The sequence below is a fragment of the Engraulis encrasicolus genome, chromosome 24, assembly GCF_034702125.1.
Source record: "Engraulis encrasicolus isolate BLACKSEA-1 chromosome 24, IST_EnEncr_1.0, whole genome shotgun sequence".
In the NCBI taxonomy this organism is placed as follows: domain Eukaryota; kingdom Metazoa; phylum Chordata; class Actinopteri; order Clupeiformes; family Engraulidae; genus Engraulis; species Engraulis encrasicolus.
Window position 1 is genome coordinate 8,797,787 of NC_085880.1, and position 18,463 is coordinate 8,816,249.

General features: G+C 43.7%; 1 protein-coding gene across 1 annotated transcript in view; it reads right to left on the minus strand.

Annotated features, from left to right (window-relative positions):
- The window catches only part of klhdc3 (kelch domain containing 3), a 57,596-nt gene that overhangs the window by 30,210 nt on the left and 8,923 nt on the right, over nt 1–18,463 (minus strand). Inside the window, exons 3-8 of the mRNA XM_063191701.1 lie at nt 16,008–16,184; nt 14,679–14,794; nt 10,920–10,991; nt 7,659–7,875; nt 7,047–7,133; nt 4,838–4,946 (exon numbers count right to left, since the gene is read on the minus strand). Coding sequence (XP_063047771.1) covers nt 4,838–4,946; nt 7,047–7,133; nt 7,659–7,875; nt 10,920–10,991; nt 14,679–14,794; nt 16,008–16,184 — 778 coding nt within the window. The remainder of the gene's footprint in view (nt 1–4,837; nt 4,947–7,046; nt 7,134–7,658; nt 7,876–10,919; nt 10,992–14,678; nt 14,795–16,007; nt 16,185–18,463) is intronic.

The following is an 18,463-nucleotide window of genomic DNA, read 5'->3' on the forward strand; positions in this document are numbered from 1 at the left end:
CGCACACGCACACACACACACACACACACACACACACACACACACACGCACACACACACACACACACACACACACACACACACACACACGCTGCCATGGCAAAAAAGCTGTACTCTGCCAGGCTGCAGCAGATCGGAAAGACTACAGGGTTGGCAAATTTGTCAAGGACACCTTGACCAGGTCAGACAAGGAATAAAATAAAAACCCTCCATACTGCTACTCGAGAATGTCACCTCCCAAGTGAGTCACAGCTGGTCTGTGTCATCTCCTTGTCTGCCCTCTCTTCATATCAAAGACTAAACTCCACTCTCCAATCTTTTCAGACAATCCTTCAGCACAATTAACCATTCATGCACTGCTTCCTAAAACAGATCTGAAGGAAAAAAACAGATCTGAACGCAATGGTATGCCTTCATTTTCTCTCCATCTATCTACAGAAACTATCTATCTATCTATCTATCTATCTATCTATCTATCTATCTATAGAAACTATCCATCTATCTATCTATCTATCTATAGAAACTATCCATCTATCTATCTATCTATCTATCTATCTATCTATCTATCTATACAGATAATTAGACAGTCAGACAGACAGACAGACAGACAGTCAGACAGACAGACAGACAGACAGACAGACAGACAGACAGACAGACAGACAGACAGACAGACAGACAGACAGATAGACTTTTGTCTGTTGTTTGGTCTGCTGATTCTGTTTTTAAGTTTCTATTGTGCTATGATGTTATTTAATGCAACATGGATACCCTGGGTCTGAAATAAAGAAAGAATTGAAAAATATCCATCCGGGAACTGGAGTGCCTTATATCAGAACAGCAATGTTAATATTAACCACAGGACTACTACGCCCGAGAGATGAGCCCAGAATCACCCATCAGCCAATACTGACAGATGGGGCGGCCATGTTTGCGATGATGACAGCCATCGCAGGCCAGTGCATGTAAATACGGGCATCTGCCAGTTGAGTGAGGGAGGTTTAATAAAGTGCTTTTGCGGTTTATTGGGACGACATGAGTCACAGGCAGTCACAGCATGCGAAACGCTTATATTTATCGTCATCAGAGATAACTTACGTACTGAATATTTCTGTGTAGATATTAATCTTAACATACAATGACATGTAGTATTACATTTTTTATTCATGTTTTATATTTAGCCAATATTGAGTGGGTCTATGTTTGACATTTCTACACACTTGTTAAGGGGATACTACGGTATTTATTTATTAAAGGTGACAAGAAAAAAAACCCAAACACTGAAGTAGTAATATAATAATAGTAATAGAAGTAAAAGAGTAATATTATAATAATATTTTAGTAATATTTATAACTATTTATTTATAACACTTTTGAAAATATTTGAGAGAACTAAGTTGATCAAAATAGTCTAATCCTACAGAAAGTATGCATTAGGCATAACATGTCTTTATTGGGCACTCTACAGTGAATGTAGGCTCAACGATATTCTTTAGCGATCCCACTAGTGGATCGAGACATTGCAATTTGTTAATTAAAGCATACGTTTTGGAGCTTATAACCAATATCCAGACCACTCTTTTACATTAGCGACTACCATTGTCTGCCACCTGGATTATTGCTTTTGTGGATGTACACACCCTAAGTTCCAAACCTTTACAGTTAAAATATAAAATTTAAAGAAAACGTGAGAAATAACAATGCTTAACAATGAAATATTAAGGAATGTAAAGGGTTACAGGTTTTACAGAGTAATGCTTCATTTCTTCCCATTTCAACATTTTACTTACTCATTTCTCTCACCACCGAAGCGGCAAAACTTTTAATAACTTCAGCACACATAAAAGAGGCGCTTAAATGATCACCGTGTAATATTATATGGCCACAAACTGTAGCTGTGGGCACAGTACCAACAGTGCAGTGTTATAATAATTTCCACACAAGGGATTTTTCGTCTACTCCGTTTTTCTTTTTTTTTTGGTCTAGACGGATTCCTTCGTCCTCTCTAACTGAGGTGCAAAAAAGATCATATTACTCCATTAACAGTGTTGTGAAGGTCTTTTAAAGGTTACTCTAAAAGGGGGTAAGACAAAAGGGGAGAGATGAAGCAATCGTAAGGAACAAACCATCTGCCTCCAACTGATGTCCTTATCATATTTCAACCATTTAAGACAACTGAAAAGCTTCATTGATTACAGACTTTATCTAAATCAATGTCTGGACATTCATCCAACATGTATCCATTTCCAGCAGCATTGTGCATGAACAAAGCATATCATACTAGTGTACAGTCACTTAGTTTTTAATTGCTGCCTCAGCTATCCAATAAACTAAGATGAACTATCTTGTTCTCTTTGTCTTCAACTGCTCTCTGGTTACACGATGGCGATCACCTCTGAAGTGGAGGAGAGACTGCCATGGTGGTGACAGGGGGAGGGAGAGGGACCTCCAGGAGATTATCGAAGCTCCTTGGCTGGGCTGGGATCGGATAGGCTAGGCTTGGCTTGCCTCAATCTCAACGTCTCAAGTTTAAGTAGGCCTCAGACGGCTGAGCTGGCTGGATACCTGGATACCTCTCCTCAGGCAAGCCAGACAAATCTCTGGTGTGTGTGTGCGTGTGTGTGTGTGTGTGTGTTGGGGGGGGGGGGGGGGGGGGGGGGGGGCACCCAGGAGGTTGCATCTCTGGCTACCAGGCAGACAAATCTGAGTGGGGGGGGGGGGGGGGGGGGGGGGGGGGGGGGGGGGGGGGGGGGGGGGGGGGGGGGGGGGGGGTTCTTTGTGCTCCCTAATACACTCCACCACCAACCGTCTTGCCACCAAACCTCACTACCATGCATCCCCCCCCCCCCCCCCCACCACCACCACCTTTTTTTTCCCTTCTCATGCCACATACACAAATAAGGAGGGGGTAATGAGATGTCCTTGGTGCTCCCCAACATACACACACTCCATCACCACCCCAACATGCACAGGCTTTCCCTCTCACACAGTCAGGCTGGCACAGCATGGGCTGGGCTGATAAAGGCTAGTCGGCCTGATAAAGCTGGCTATGCAGACACGCGCACGCACGCACGCACGCACGCACACACACACACACACACACACACACTGGACAATTCAAGCTTATCAGCCAGCCCCGATCTACACAGCTACTGCGCAATCGGAGCCAATCAGCGATAAGTATTTACACAGCCAGCTACTGGGAAGGCCCAAACAAAAGCTACATCTCACAGCCGTCACCATCTCCAGTGCATGGGGCAATGATATATCGTAGGTTATCAGGGGACCCCTCACGGAGAACCTTTATTGGGTTAAAATACTGAGGGCTACTGAGTACAGAAGCTCTTCTCCCAGAGAGGGAGAGGAGGGGTAGAGTCAGATAGTTACAAGTGCTGAGCTCATGATGTGCCAATGTGTGTCTGGTTGAAACAGTTTTTGCTTCATAGAAAATTCATGAATTCATAGAGCACATGCCTATACTCTCGACAGTACTAGATACATTTTATATTGGTATATTATTTTCTGGCTCTTGCCTTTTAACCTTCTCTGGTATATTGGCCCTTAATTTGGTTGTGCTGCATTCATCCCTGCTCGCTGACTGTGGCATCAACCACACCCATCAGGAGCTGAACTGGCTTCGTTCTCATTTCGTTCTAAGGGCAGGTGAACAATTGCGGAAAAATATCTATGTGCAGCATATGCGATTCGACTGGCAGATATGATCGACAGTCGAGCGTACTGTGAAGAAGTGTTAGACTGGCTGTCACACAGGAGGTGTAAAAAAAAAAATATATATATCAATGAGGCATGCTGAACCAATGCAACAGACTTACAATTTGAGCTAATGCAATTTAGCTTCAACTAATTGCGCTGCTTGTGAGTCTAATTAAAAAATATATTGAATTTTCAGCCCTACTCAGTGTCAGCACTGATGAGGTCTTCAATGCTGTGTGCCATGGGTGCTGTCATGCTGAATAAACTGCTATGTACTGTATACGCTGATGAAATTTCAGTTCGGCTGATGGGAAAGACCAACTTACGAGCTACTTTGACCCATTAGTGTGTGTGTGTTTGGCTAGTAAGATTAACATCTACTAGCCATTTTGGCTGGTGATGAAAAACGATAGAGCACTGTGTACATGAATCAATAACATGTAGACATAATTGCTGTGAGACTTAAATTATGCACGCAACCGCAGGCCACCAAGTGCACATACTTTCTTCAGAACAATCAGAGCACTACACATGATACTGAAGGTATTTGTCCCTTGGGGGACAAATAAACTTAAACTTGAAACTTGTATCACATAGGGGGCAGATAGCCAACAATAATAATAATGATAATAATAATAATAATAATAATAACTGTATTTGTATAGCACTATATCGTACAAGGCATGGAGCTCAGAGTGCTTAACAAATGGGAAAAAACTCAATGTTAAAGATGGAGTTAAAAAGAGAAATACAAAGGAGAGACAGAAACGAGAGAGAACAGCAAGAAGACAAAAGAAGAAGACATAGATAGAGATAGTAGAGGCATAAGGTCCACATAGGTTGGGCCCAGGATTCTTAGAGGCGTAGGGTCCACAGTGGTTGGGTCCCTCATTAATGCTTTCCACCATTGTTTGACTGCGACCTGAACATGGAAGTTCGTAAGATCGTCCCTCATGGTTCTGTCAATATTGCACCGTACCCGTATATTGAACCTGGTGCTCTACCACACACAAAATTGATGCAAAATACGCACGGCAACACAATTGTACACGAAAAGTGTACGGGTATGCATATCCTGCGGTATGCATGTCCTCAGCCTGAAAGGTGCTTGTGAGGGCGTGAGTTACCTGGTTCCCCCGAACAGGATGATGCGCTCTCCCACCATGCAGCAGCACTGCCGCCTCCGAGGGCAAGGGCCCTTCCCCCTGGGCTCCACCTTCTTCCACGAGAACGAGTCTGTGATACCAGTCAAAACACAGCGAGAGAGCGAGAGAGAGAGAGAGAGAGAGAGAGAGATAGCGAGAGAGAGAGAGAGATAGCGAGAGAGAAAGATGGCGAGAGAGAGAGAGAGAGAGAAAGATAGCGAGAGAGAGAGAGAAAGATAGCGAGAGAGAGAGAGAGAGAGAGAGAGAGAGAGAGAGAGAGAGAGAGAGAGAACACAACCTTTGGTCAGTAACCACTGCTACATGACCATTTCAAGTACCAGTAGCTGTTCCTCCAAACAGACAGTGACCATGACAAAGACACACACAAATCATACTCAAATCTTATAATACAAGGCTGTTTATTTGAATCAAAGTGCATGAAAATCCTTGTGCACAACCCTTCAGTTGTCCCGGTGCAGGTGTCAGGCAGGACAACTTGATCAGTATGAAAAATTCATTAAACACCACACACCGGATACTGTTCTTTTTTTCTCTTTATTTTTTTGAAGGAAAATCTTCAGGTTCACTCCAAAAAATAAGGAGAGGAAAAAAACTGCATCCAGTGTGCTGTGCTTTAACGAACTTTTCATTTGCATTTGCATTCGTTAGAATCATCCACTTATGAGGATACCTGAGAATGTCTTTTGTCATGTAGACAATAGCAAAATAGTCTGGCAAAATGGCAAGTCTTTCTCACATCCTCCTAGTTTATTGAGGAGGCTAAAACTACATGAAAGACCCATATAGGCCAGTCCAGACAAAGTCTGGGTGTATGACAAGTCTGGCTGAGTCAATGTACACATCTAAAATAGGAACCTTTCTTTTATGCATGCTTGAATGGAGCCATGGTCGCGCCACAATTCTCTTGCTCGACATCAAGAAATGGACAGACACAGAGGGAGGACGGAGGGGGCTGAGGCAGACAGCCTTTTGCCCTTGAAGTCAATTCAGAGAGCAATTCAGAAATAGCCCAGGTCTTTTTCCCCTCTCTTACTTCCTTCCTTTCTCCCACCCTCCCACTCTCTGTCCATCCCTCCCTCCTCCATCCCCCTCTCTACGTCTCTGTGATGTAGACGAAGGAGTGTGGTTATAGTCCATATAAGGCAGGCCCCTCTGCCTCTCCTGGCCCACTCCTGGCTACCCGCGCCCATTCATGAGGAGGACAGCAGCATCACTGTGTTGCCACGACAACGGACCACTTGGCACCAAAGTGCTGGATCAGAATGAGGTGAATTAGGAAAACAGTCTCTTGTGCTGCCACCTATTGGTCAAATGCATGTACTGTACCATTTGTATTACCAGGCAGACACAACCAAATGTGGAAACTAATGTCTGTGTGCACTGAATTATTGGTGGAAGCCCTCTGATTCTCACTGAGGAACAAGAAAAGCAAAATCAATTGATTTGATTTAGTTTGATAGACACAAAACACAATAACGAAAAATAGGGAAGAGAATGAGGGAGTTTTTAAAAAAAAGGCAAGAGACATGAATCTGTTGTGAAGCAGAACAAGTAGCGTCCATCTGTCTCTTTACCATCTGCTAATGCCATGGAAACAGCTGAATAGCCTGACCAGTATGACCCATGATAGGTTCTGTAAAGCGACATGGACGAATGCTTGGTTCAGTAGAAGAGGCCAATACTACAGTGTGTGAGAGAGAGCACTGTAGAGGTTCTTCTCACCCTGACCAACACTGGAGTCTGAAATAAGTTGCATTTGTCAAAGTAGAGTGCACCTAATGGTGGGCTGAGATGAGCCTTCTGAAAGTATATTAAATTACACTTTGTACATGCTTTTCTCCAAAGGGACTTTGGTCATACTAGTAAATATGTAATCATTAAAAATATTTAGGAAAAAGATATGTCAATGAACAACATAGCAACTGCAATAGCGACTCTGGCCACAATCCTACACAGTGCACCTTTAAGTCCCAGAAGGAACGTGGGGTTAGGTGCCTTGCTCTTGGCCCTTTCAGCCATGAATGAGGAAGCATATAATCAAAACCTGCAACCTTCTGATGCCAAGACCAACTCTTTTATCAGTAGGCTCTATGGTCTATGCTCTATGGCTGGCCAGCATTGGACTCAAAACTATTCCCAAACGCTTGGTTTCTCCGTCTGGCTCACTCACCGGGGTTGAACTTCCAAAGGTCATTGAAGTGACGGTCCAGCCGAGCATTGTAACCTCCAAATATGTAGAGCTCCCCGTTATAGGCAACTGCAGAACAGAGGGACACATACACACACAGACAGACAGCAAGCTAATTAGTCAAATCATTAGCAAACTAACGAGTCATTAGCTAAAGTCATCAAACCAAAATCTGGTGGTGTGTTTGTATGTGTATCATTCACAGACAGAATGGATATGCTGTCCCCCTGGCAGCAGCAGTGTGCCTGGTGTGCTGAGCTGTGTGTGTGTGTGTGTGTGTGTGTGTGTGTGTGTGTGTGTGTGTGTGTGTGTGTGTGTGTGTGTGTGTGTGTGTGTGTGTGTGTGTGCGTGTGCGTGTGCGTGTGTGCGTGTTACTCACAGACAGAATGGCTGAATCGTCCCTCGGGCAGCAACTGTATGTTGTGCATGCTCAGTGCTGAGCTGAGTGTGCGTGTGTGTGTGTGTGTGTGTGTGTGTGTGTGTGTGTGTGTGTGTGTGTGTGTGTGTGTGTGTGTGTGTGTGTGTGTGTGTGTGTGTGTGTGTGTGTGTGTGTGTGTGTGTGTGTGTGCGTGTGCGTGTGCGTGTGCGACTCACAGGCGGAGTGGCTCCTTCTCCCCTCGGGGAGCAGCTGCGTGTTGGGCGTGCTGAGCCAGCAGTTGGTCTCGGTGTCAAACACCTTGATCTTGTTGCAGTAGATCTCGTTGTTGGAGTGGAAGGGCCCGAAGCGGTCCGCCCGGCCGCCGAACACAAACATTTTGGTGCCGATTATGGTGGCCGAGTGGAAGTCCCGCCAGCGCGCCGGCATGCCTTGCTGTATTACATAGACAGACAGAGACACAGAGACACCAAACAAAAGAGTGTCAATTGGGCAAATATGAGTTGAAATTCATCACTCTGTTTGTGATATTTCCTCAGCTGTTCTGTTAAACTTTCTTGTGCTTTTACTGTAGTTTGTCGTCACCATTGTATATTGATACCTAGAGTGTTCTGAAAGGCACTTCTAAATAAAATGCAGTGTTATTATCATTATTATTATTGTTATTATTTGATTTTTTTACACCTACACAGGGCGTCTTTGTCAATTATATACGATGACAAATTTCATGATTCACGATCACACAATTTAATGACAACCCTAGCATGACCTGCTCTATGGCTACAGCATTCAATACGCATTCTGCACTCACACACTGCTGCATGGGATCAAGGATTTCAATGGCTAAGGAGATTAAGAGGATAAGAGAGAAGAGATGGGAATAGAAATGGAAAGAGAATAGTATGAGTTTTCCTTTCAGAAAAGTCCTTTCCAATGCGTGTGTGTACACGAGAGAAAGAGTGTGTGTGGATTGTGGAACCACAAATCACCCTCAAAGTTGTAATGAAGATCAATACTGCCCTCTAGTGGAGGGAAGTAAAAACACCACACACAGACCATCTGTGGACTGTCCACACATTTGTGGATCAATGAGGTTTTTTTTGGGCTCAGACAACAAGAGATGGTATGTTACACAGACAATGGCCGAAAATGAATTACTAATTGGTCATTAATGTACTGCAATGAATGTGCTTCGTAGATAATCCAGTAAAAATAACAACACAAAACTTGAATCCATACAATGTTATGCTGTGGTTGCACCACTCTGTGGTGTGCTACTACTGAAACATCATTGACTCTTACAAAAATAAGTTAAAAAAAGGAAAATCCACATACACACAAACACAGACACAACACCAAAACACACACAGATGGTTATGCAGGGGACTCTTATTGTTCCATGATTGATGACAGGGAGGTTTGATGTTGGGGGCTTCAGGAAGAGCTCAGAGGACAGGGTTCTTTCTTCTACACACACACACACACACACACACACACACACACACTTGCACACACACACACACACAGACACACAGTTAGCTTGCATGCCTCAGATGTCTTGGCTGTCAAAGCGTAGCCCTCCAGACATCGCTTCACAAACACAAGCTCCGTCCACTCCCAACACACACACACACACACACACACACACCTCTGTCCTCTTCACATATACACCCTCTGAGACTGCAGAGAGAGAGAGAGAGAGAGAGAGAGAGAGATAGAGAGAGAGAGAGAGAGAGAGAGAGAGAGAGAGAGAGAGAGACAGAGAGAGAGAGAGAGAGAGAGAGAGAGAGAGAGAGAGAGAGAGAACTTCTCTGGCCTTACTATATACACATACTTGCCATTGGGTGCCTGCATGACTCACTCACTCTTTCATGGCAAATTCTTTGTTGACAAGACAATATACGGTAGACGCTGGGACAGTGGGTTAAAAAGAAAAGTTGGAATCATGTTTAGAGAAAGAGAGTAAAAGCAAAGTTTGTTGGGGGAGTGAAATATAAAGGGTCAAAGGGATAAAAGGGATATGACAATATAAAGAGTGTCTTTGAACTACTGGTTGGGTGGTTGGGAAATTGGAAAATAAATACCGGTAATGTAAAAAATAAAGAGGCAAATTTAGGCTAAGCAGATGTTTACAGAGCAGGCAGTTGTGGTTTAACGCTCAGGAGCAGTGTCACATTTTAAAATAAACAAAAAGCTGCACACCTGCTGGTTAAAAAAATGTCATCGGGTCATATCATGGCACTGCAATACTGTGGCAATGTACAAAGAGCAACTGTGTGTGACTGTGTGTGTGTGTGTGTGTGTGTGTGTGTGTGTGTGTGTGTCTTAGTACAAAACAGATAATCATGCACATGCAGAGACCCACCACACGTGAGTCTAGTCCCCACACACACGCGCGCGTTCGCGCGCGCGCTCACACACGTGTGCGATCACACACACGCGCGCTCACACACGCGCGCTCACACACGCGCGCTCACACACACGCGCGCTCACACACACGCGCTCACACACACGCGCGCTCACACACGCGCGCTCACACACACGCGCGCTCACACACACGCGCGCTCACACACACGCGCGCTCACACACACGCGCGCTCACACACACGCGCGCTCACACACACACACACACACACACACACACACACACTCGCGCTCACACACACGCGCTCACACACACACGCGCTCACACACACGCGCGCTCACACACACGCGCGCTCACACACACACGCGCTCACACACACACACACACACACACACACACACACACACACACACACACACACACAGACAAAAGACCAGCGGCACAGTACAGGCACTTTAAGTGCAGGCACGGACAGCTTTAATCCCTGATGCCGTGCAGAGCGGAGGAGAGAGGGGAGAGCGGAGCAGAGCAGGGGCCTGTCCTGGGCTCTTAGCGTTTGGCAGAGGCCCAGCCTGCTGCATTAGGTGGTCAGGAGGGAGCACAGGACAGGGGGGCTCTGCTCTGCTCTGGACACTGCAACACACTGCCAGCAGTGGGCATTAGCAGTAGCCGCCGCTGCTCCTTTTCATGTCATAAAGTCGCACACACACTCACACACAGGCGCGCACACGCACTCACGCACACGCACACGCACACACACACATCAACTTAACATAAATGCACACAGACAGAGAAACAGACAGACATAACACACTATACAAATGAACATGCATATAATAATGCACCAACACATACACGCACACACACACAACAACAACAACACACGCACACAAATGCAGACAAACAACAAGCACGCCCACAGGCAACCTACCACTGAAAACTGACCATCAACATGCCAGATTACAATGCTCTAGGGTTTCTCTTTTATTGTGTGTGTGTGTGTGTGTGTGTGTGTGTGTGTGTGTGTGTGTGTGTGTGTGTGTGTGTGTGTGTGTGTGTGTGTGTGTGTGTGTGTGTGTGTGTGTGTGTGTGTGCGCGCTGGGGAATTGACGTACCCGTGCATTGACTAGTGACCAGACCATGCTGCTGGTGTCCAGCTTGTGGATATCATTGGAGAAACAGTCAGCCTGAAAGAGAACAAGAACAAGAGAGAATGCGAGGGAGAACGAGAGAGAGAGAGAGAGAGAGAGAGAGAGAGAGAGAGAGAGAGAGAGAGAGAGAGAGAGAGAGAGAGAGGCAGGGACAAACAGATGGAGCTTACCAATGGAAAACATGACAAAAACAAACCAACAGGAAATGTCTTTTTAATAACCAAATAACCCCTTCAAGCAGATGGACAGGATCTGACACATCATGGGTTTTTTTCTTTTTCTGGTCAACTCAAGAGTGTGACTCAAGAGTTGGTGACATTGGACTTCCTTCTGACAGGATGATGGATGATGGATTATTTTCCGAGTTTCCTCCACAGAGACACTAAGGTCATCGTAGGAAAGCAGCAAACACTTGAGGCAGGGCTACAGAGCATATAAGCAGGGGCCTCAAGGCGTTTTCTTGAAAAAAAAATATTAAAAAATGTTGGCCCTGTGGTGGCCTAACAGTAGGGCACTGGGTAACTACGCCAGCGAGCCGGGTTTGATTCCGACCCCGGTCTTTTGGCGATCCTTCCCCATCTCCCACTCCCCACTCGCTTCCTGTCTCTCACACACCGTCCTATCGCAATAAAGGTTAAAAAATATATATATACAGTGAGGAGAATAAGTATTTGATCCCTTGCTGATTTTGTTGGTTTGACCACTAATAAAGACATGATCAGTATTTAATGTTAATGATAATATGTATTCTAATATGGAGAGACAGAATATCAAAAAGAAAATGCAGAAATTAACTCTAAAGAATATATAATAATTGATTTATATTTAATTGAGGGAAATAAGTATTTGATCCCCTGCCAACCATTAAGAGTTCTGATCCCGCAGATCAAATGGCACTTCCAATCAACTTGTTATCTGAATTGAACACACCTGTTAATAGTAACCTACACAAAAGACACATTGAATCTGCAGAATCAGTCCATAGAATCAGTCAATCAATCAAACTAAACTCGCCAACATGGGACAGACCAAAAAGCTGTCAAAGGATGTCAGGGAAAAGATTTTAGAACTCAACAAGGCTGAAATGGGCTCCTGGATATTAAAGAGCAAACTGTTGGTGTATTTCTTCCCAATTTTAGGACATACAAAATGATCATCAATCATCAATCTTAGGCCTGTCTCTGGTTCCATACAAGATTTGACCTTGTGGGAATTTAATAACCAGAAAAAAAGGAGATAAAGCACCTTAAAACTGTATGGGTTGAGCTAGGAAATGATCTCAAGGCAGCTGGGACCTCAATCACTAAGAAAACTATTGGAAATACTTGATACCACAGCGGATTAAAATCCTGCAGTGCATGTATGGTACCCCGGCTTCAGAAGGAACCTGTTCAGGCTCACCTGAGGTTTGCCAATGAACATCAAACTGGATTAGGATATGATTGGGAGGTGCTGGAATCAGATGACACCAAAATCAAACTGTTTGGCATTAACACAACTCGATGTGTTTGGAGGAAGAGAAATGCTGCCTATGATCCCAAGAACAACACCTTCTCCAACATCATAAATGAAAGTGGTAACATAATGTTTTGAGGTTGATTGTCTGGCCAAGACACAGGACAACTTTACATCGTCAAGAAATGGATGGAGGGAGACATGTAAACGTACAATGCTGCATGCCAACCTCTTTCCCGCCACCACTAGACTGAAGGTGGGTCATGGATTGGCGCCCCAATATGATAATAATCCATAACATACAGCCCAAGCAACGAAGGAGTAGCTCAAACAGAAGCACATTAAGGTCATGAAGTGGCCTAGACAGTTTCCAAACTTTAACCCTATAATAATCCTGTGAAGGGAACAGAAGCTCCCATTTGGCAAGCTGCAGTCATACAACTTAAGTGATTTAGAGATGATCTGCATAGAAAAGTGGACAAAAATCCTTTCTAATATATCCACAAACATTGTCATTAACTGAAAGAAACATCTGACCTCTGTATGAGAAACAAGGGCTTTGCCACCAAGTATTTTGTCTTCTTTGACTAGAGGGGTCAAATACTTATTTTCCTCAATGGAATACAAATCAATTAAAATATATTCTTCAAAGTTATTTTCTGGATTTTCTTTTTGATATTCTGTATCTCTATATTAGAATACATTTTATCATTAATATTATAGAATGATCATGTCTTTATAAGTGGGCAAACCAACAAAATCAGCAAGGGATCAAATACTTATTCTCCTCACTGTATATATATTTATTTTAAATATACATATATGGGTGGTTGACATTTAAGGGCGTAACGCAAAAAAAAAAAAAGTTTTTCAAATTCCTGAAAAAAATTATGGATAAAAATTGGGAAATTGAAAAAAATATAGCACTAAGTGGTCTGTGGAATTTCACCTTATTTTTTGCCATTTTTGGGAAAATGTGTCTTGCATCAACACATTGCATAGGCATGTCACACCACTGCATTATGGCCATTTTAATCCTTTTGTATACATGACTGACATCTGAGCTCATGCTAACTTGATAATGATATTGTGTTTAATCTTAATGTGTTTTCATTTATAAAAAAACATTTTTTCCTTTTATAAGAGCAGTCACACCACAGGACACCATAAAATGAACCTAAGCATTGCGTGACAGAAACATTGCAATATGAGGACATATTAAGAGGTTGATAGTCACCTTAAGCTTCCACAGCACTCTCCAATAACCCTTGTAGTTGGCCTTGCAGCTGCCCGTTCACAAACATTGACATACATGTCACCCCACAGGACGCAATTTTTGTTACGAAATTGAACTACTTGTTAATATTACTGGCTTGAGTTTTTTTCACATTCACATATCTTAATATAAAGTTAATATTTATGCAATCATGCCAAATGCGTCATACATTCTTCAAAATGTTGTTGGTTAATTTATATTTAATATTATATTCCAGGTTTCATTGCAGGATATTTGACATATAAACCTTTACATAAATCTTAACAAAAATGTTTCTTCTCATCTAAGACTAATATGAAACATAATGTACCACATCTTCTTTCATTGACATATGTTTTTTAAAGGAAAAATAACAGTTTTGTAGGTTTTTAACCAATGTTACGAAAAAACAAGGCATCACGTCTCCCACCCATATATTTGTTTGCTTTTTCAGGTTCAGGACAAACTTCTATGTGTTATTCTGTGCCTGAAAACAAACACTTTTTTGGGCGTCAGCAGAGTTTTTAAAAGAGAAAATAAAACACCCTGTGTGGGACGCAGTGGAAAGCCAAAGTGCTAAGAATAAACCAAGCCAAACACCTGCGGCTCCAAAACCATAACACCAACGGAGAGGCAGCAAAAACATCCCAGTCGTCGCTGTACGCTGGTTAATGCAGGCCGATTAGCACCTCTCTCTGAATAGCATAAACGAAACTAGGGAGCATTTTGTGTGTTTATGCACCAGTGTGTGTGTGTGTGTGTGTGTGTGTGTGTGTGTGTGTGTGTGTGTGTGTGTGTGTGTGTGTGTGTGTGTGTGTGTGTGTGTGTGTGTGTGTGTGTGTGTGTGTGTGTGTTGCAGGGGACAATTGGCCGCTTAAGCTTAGCTTCAGTTAATGAGAGCAGACTTTGCGTAGGGCTTTGTCATCAATTAGGGACAATGAGAATGAGCTGGGGGAGGGATGGCCATCACGATCCATTACGATGATAAACAAAAGCCCGGCTCCCACACTCACCAGTTGCTCGTAGCCTCCAAAGACGTACATGGCTTTGCCCAACACGCAGGCCGAGTGGCCATCACGCGCACCTGGCACAGTCCCCGAGATCTTAGGCGTGAACCAGCGGTGATGAGCTGAAGCAGGGAGGGAGGGAGAGTGAAAGCAGAGAGAGAGAAAAAGAGAGGAGGGGTGGGGTGGGGGGGCAAGAATGAGATGAAGAGAGAGAGAGAGAGAGAGAGAGAGAGAGAGAGAGAGAGAGAGAGACAGAGAGACAGAGAGACAGAGAGACAGAGAGACAGAGAGACAGAGAGACAGAGAGAGAAAGAGGAGCAACAGAGAAGGTGAGGAGATAAAGCGAGTCACAGGCAGGGAAGATGGGAGAAAGAAAGAGAGGGAGAGTAGAAGGGGAGGGAGAGAGAGAGAGAGAGAGAGAGAGAGAGAGAGAGAGAGAGAGAGAGAGAGAGAGAGAGAGAGAGAGAGAGAGAGAGAGAGAGAGAGAGCAAGAGACAGAGAGAGAGCGACAGAGAGAGAAACCACATGAGTTAATTTCAGTGGTCCAGAGTGACCCGGACGCATGTGAAGGTCAGAGGGTGGTGTGTGGAGTACACAGTGGCTGTTTAATCCCCCTCAATACTAATAATAGAGAGACTGCCTCTAGAGGTGTCCACTGTCCAGGGCTTTAATCACACGCATACAGGGCAGCCTGACAGTTATACAGCTTATGAGAGACATACATAAATGGACAGATAGACAGACAGAGTGAGATACAAATACAGAAAGGGAGGGGGAGGGAGAGAGAGAGAGAGAGAGAGAGAGAGAGAGAGAGAGAGAGAGAGAGAGAGAGAGACAGAGGGACAGAGAGAGACAGAGAGGGACAGAGAGAGAGAGAGAAAGAGAGAGAGAGAGAGAGAGAGAGAGAGAGAGAGAGAGAGAGAGAGAGAGATACAGAAATGGAAAAGGGACAGACAGAACAGAAAGCGAAAGCACGAGAAATGACGAAAAAAGAAGATTTTTTTTTTTTAAAACCATTACCAGACAATGACCAGAGGAAAGGAGAAAGACTTCACCCTTAACTCATTGGATGCCAGCCATTTTGAAATCATATAACCCAGGAGTGCCAGAGCATTCACAGCATTTTGGAAATTTTCTCTCTCCCAACACCCACAGAAAATTTAATTCTTTGCCTATCCCAACACCCCACCATGACAAACTGAATTGACACGCTTAAGCATCATTGGTAATGAACGTTACATTACGATCAGCAGTGACACACTTAAGCGTCATAGGCACCAAGGGTGTTAAAGATAGACCAAATGAGGTGTCCAAAAATGGACCTTATCTACTTACTGACGTCGAAGGCGTAGAGGACGTTGCAGGCCCCCTCTGTGTCGTTGCGTCCACCCCAGATGTAGATGATGTCCTCCACCAGCACGGCCGTGTGCCCGTAGCGCATGTAGGGCACCTCTCGGGCGCGCTCCCGGCCCCCCGTGCGCACTGGCGGCAATTTCGTCCATCGCAGCGACACTGTCGGGGGGGAACAGGGGGGAGATATACAAGAAAAAGAAAATATTACCAACAGGAGTTACAATGGTAAAGGAGAAAAGTGGTTTAACCATTGACATATATTTATAGTAAAAGTGAACCCTGCGGTCAACTATACTATACAAGTGCATCAATGGGTTTAAAATATAGACACAACACTGTCAAGGGGTCACAATTGCAATGGTGAATGACAAAAAGTGGTTCAACAAATACACATACCGTTACCCAGATTTCCCTTTTAACTAAAGGTGGACAAACCAGATCAAGACAGTAAGAGTCTTGCAATAATAATACTTCTGCCAAATAGCTCTATTTCTACCCAGATCCGGACAAACCAGCCCGAGAAGAGTCGTTTTGCCTCTGGTGACTGCACAAGTTCACTCCTCTACCTAGCTGCAGAAGTGTGCCAATTAGGATTAACTCATTCAGTGGCACTAAATACACCGCATTTCACATTATTACGCAAATGACATTTTTTGCCGTTTTCCTAAATAATCAATAGAAATGACAGTCGTCATAATTTTCAAGTAATCAGCCATTAGAGTACAATTCAAAAGTTTTTGAATGAACCTTCCAATGATAACGGTAATTTTTTAAATAACAAAAAACTGAAAATGCCCAAAATGCTCTGTTCCAAATTATTACGCAAAACAGTTTTGTAGTGTTGTAATACAAATTTCTTTCTTTTTTTCCCATTTACATCAAAACAGTTGGCATTTGGTACCTTCTAAATTACATTTCGATGTTCAAAACTTGGTCATAAGCTGTAACTGGAATGCTGCGTTTAACATTGAAGTCAATGGCAGGGCATTGCATGGGAGTTATGGAAGCCTAGATATCCTTGATGCTTTGCTCTCAGCTGTTTTTGTTTGTTTGGTCTGGTGACCCACACTTCACTCTTCAATATACCCGTAGATTTCCATGCCACGTGTAGGTGCTTTGGAGGTGATGACATTCTAACTCACCAGACATAGCATCCCATTCATTTTCAATGGGGTTTTATGTCTGGTGCGTTAGAATGTCATCACCTCCAAAGCACCTAAACGTGGCATGGAAATCTACGGGTATATTGAAGAGTGAAGTGTGGGTCACCAGACCAAACAAACAAAAACAGCTGAGAGCAAAGCATCAAGGATATCTGGGCTTCCATAACTCCCATGCAATGCCCTACCATTGACTTCAATGTTAATCGCAGCATTCCAGTTACTAAGACAAAGAGCTTATCACCATGTATTGAACATTGAAATGTAATTTAGAAGGTACCAAATTCCAACTGTTTTGATGTAAATGGGAAAAAAAGAAAGAAATTTGGATTACAACACTACAAAACTATTTTGCGTAATAATGTGGAACAGAGCATTTAAAGTTTTTTATTATTTAAAAAAATACCGTTATCATTGGAAGGTTCATTCAAAAACTTTTAAATTGTACTCTAATGGCTGATGACTTGAAAATTATGACGACTGTCATTTGTATTGATTATTTGGGGAAACAGCGAAAAATGTCATTTGCATAATAATGTGGAATGCGGTGTATGTGGCAGCAGGTCAGGAGCTAATATTATTATTATCATATTATAACAGGCCATGTTACAGAAGTTGAAGGGTGTGACTACATACTAGAAGACGCAGTTCCCTTGAGTGACTCATCGTGAAATAAGTATTGGGACAGCAGCCCTGCAGAAACTTGTGGTTGGGCACCCGCACGGTACCCATAGTGGCAGGCCAGCTCACAACCTTCCTGGTGTTTTTGGAAAACCACACATCGGAGAGCGCTGACCACAAAAGCTCCATCACCTCTAGACATGCTTTAGCCAGCAACACCTCCAGTGCCCATAGTTCACACAAATGGGACCAACCATCCTGAGCAGTGAGCAGCGCCATCTCAAAGTGCCATGTGCTTGTGTGCGCAGCGCTGAACAGAGAAAAACAGGGTTGCTGCCGAAACTTAAAGGCTGATTTCAAAGGAGCCATGCCTCTCTCCCAATCAAAACCACATATTTACAAGAGTAAGACGCACTTATAAAACATGAGCATGATTCAACGCTCTTTTAAAATAAACACGTTCCAATAAAGCGAGCGTGAGGTGAGCTTGACGTTAAAGAACTCCCAAATTAAGAGAGAGATGAGAGAGAATGACATCACAGGCCCGACACACTTTTAAAAACCCGCCGCAAGCACATGTGCACAGCCACAGCCCACCAGTGTGTGTGTCTGTGTGTGTCTGTGTGTGTGTGTGTGTGTGTGTGTGTGTGTGTGTGT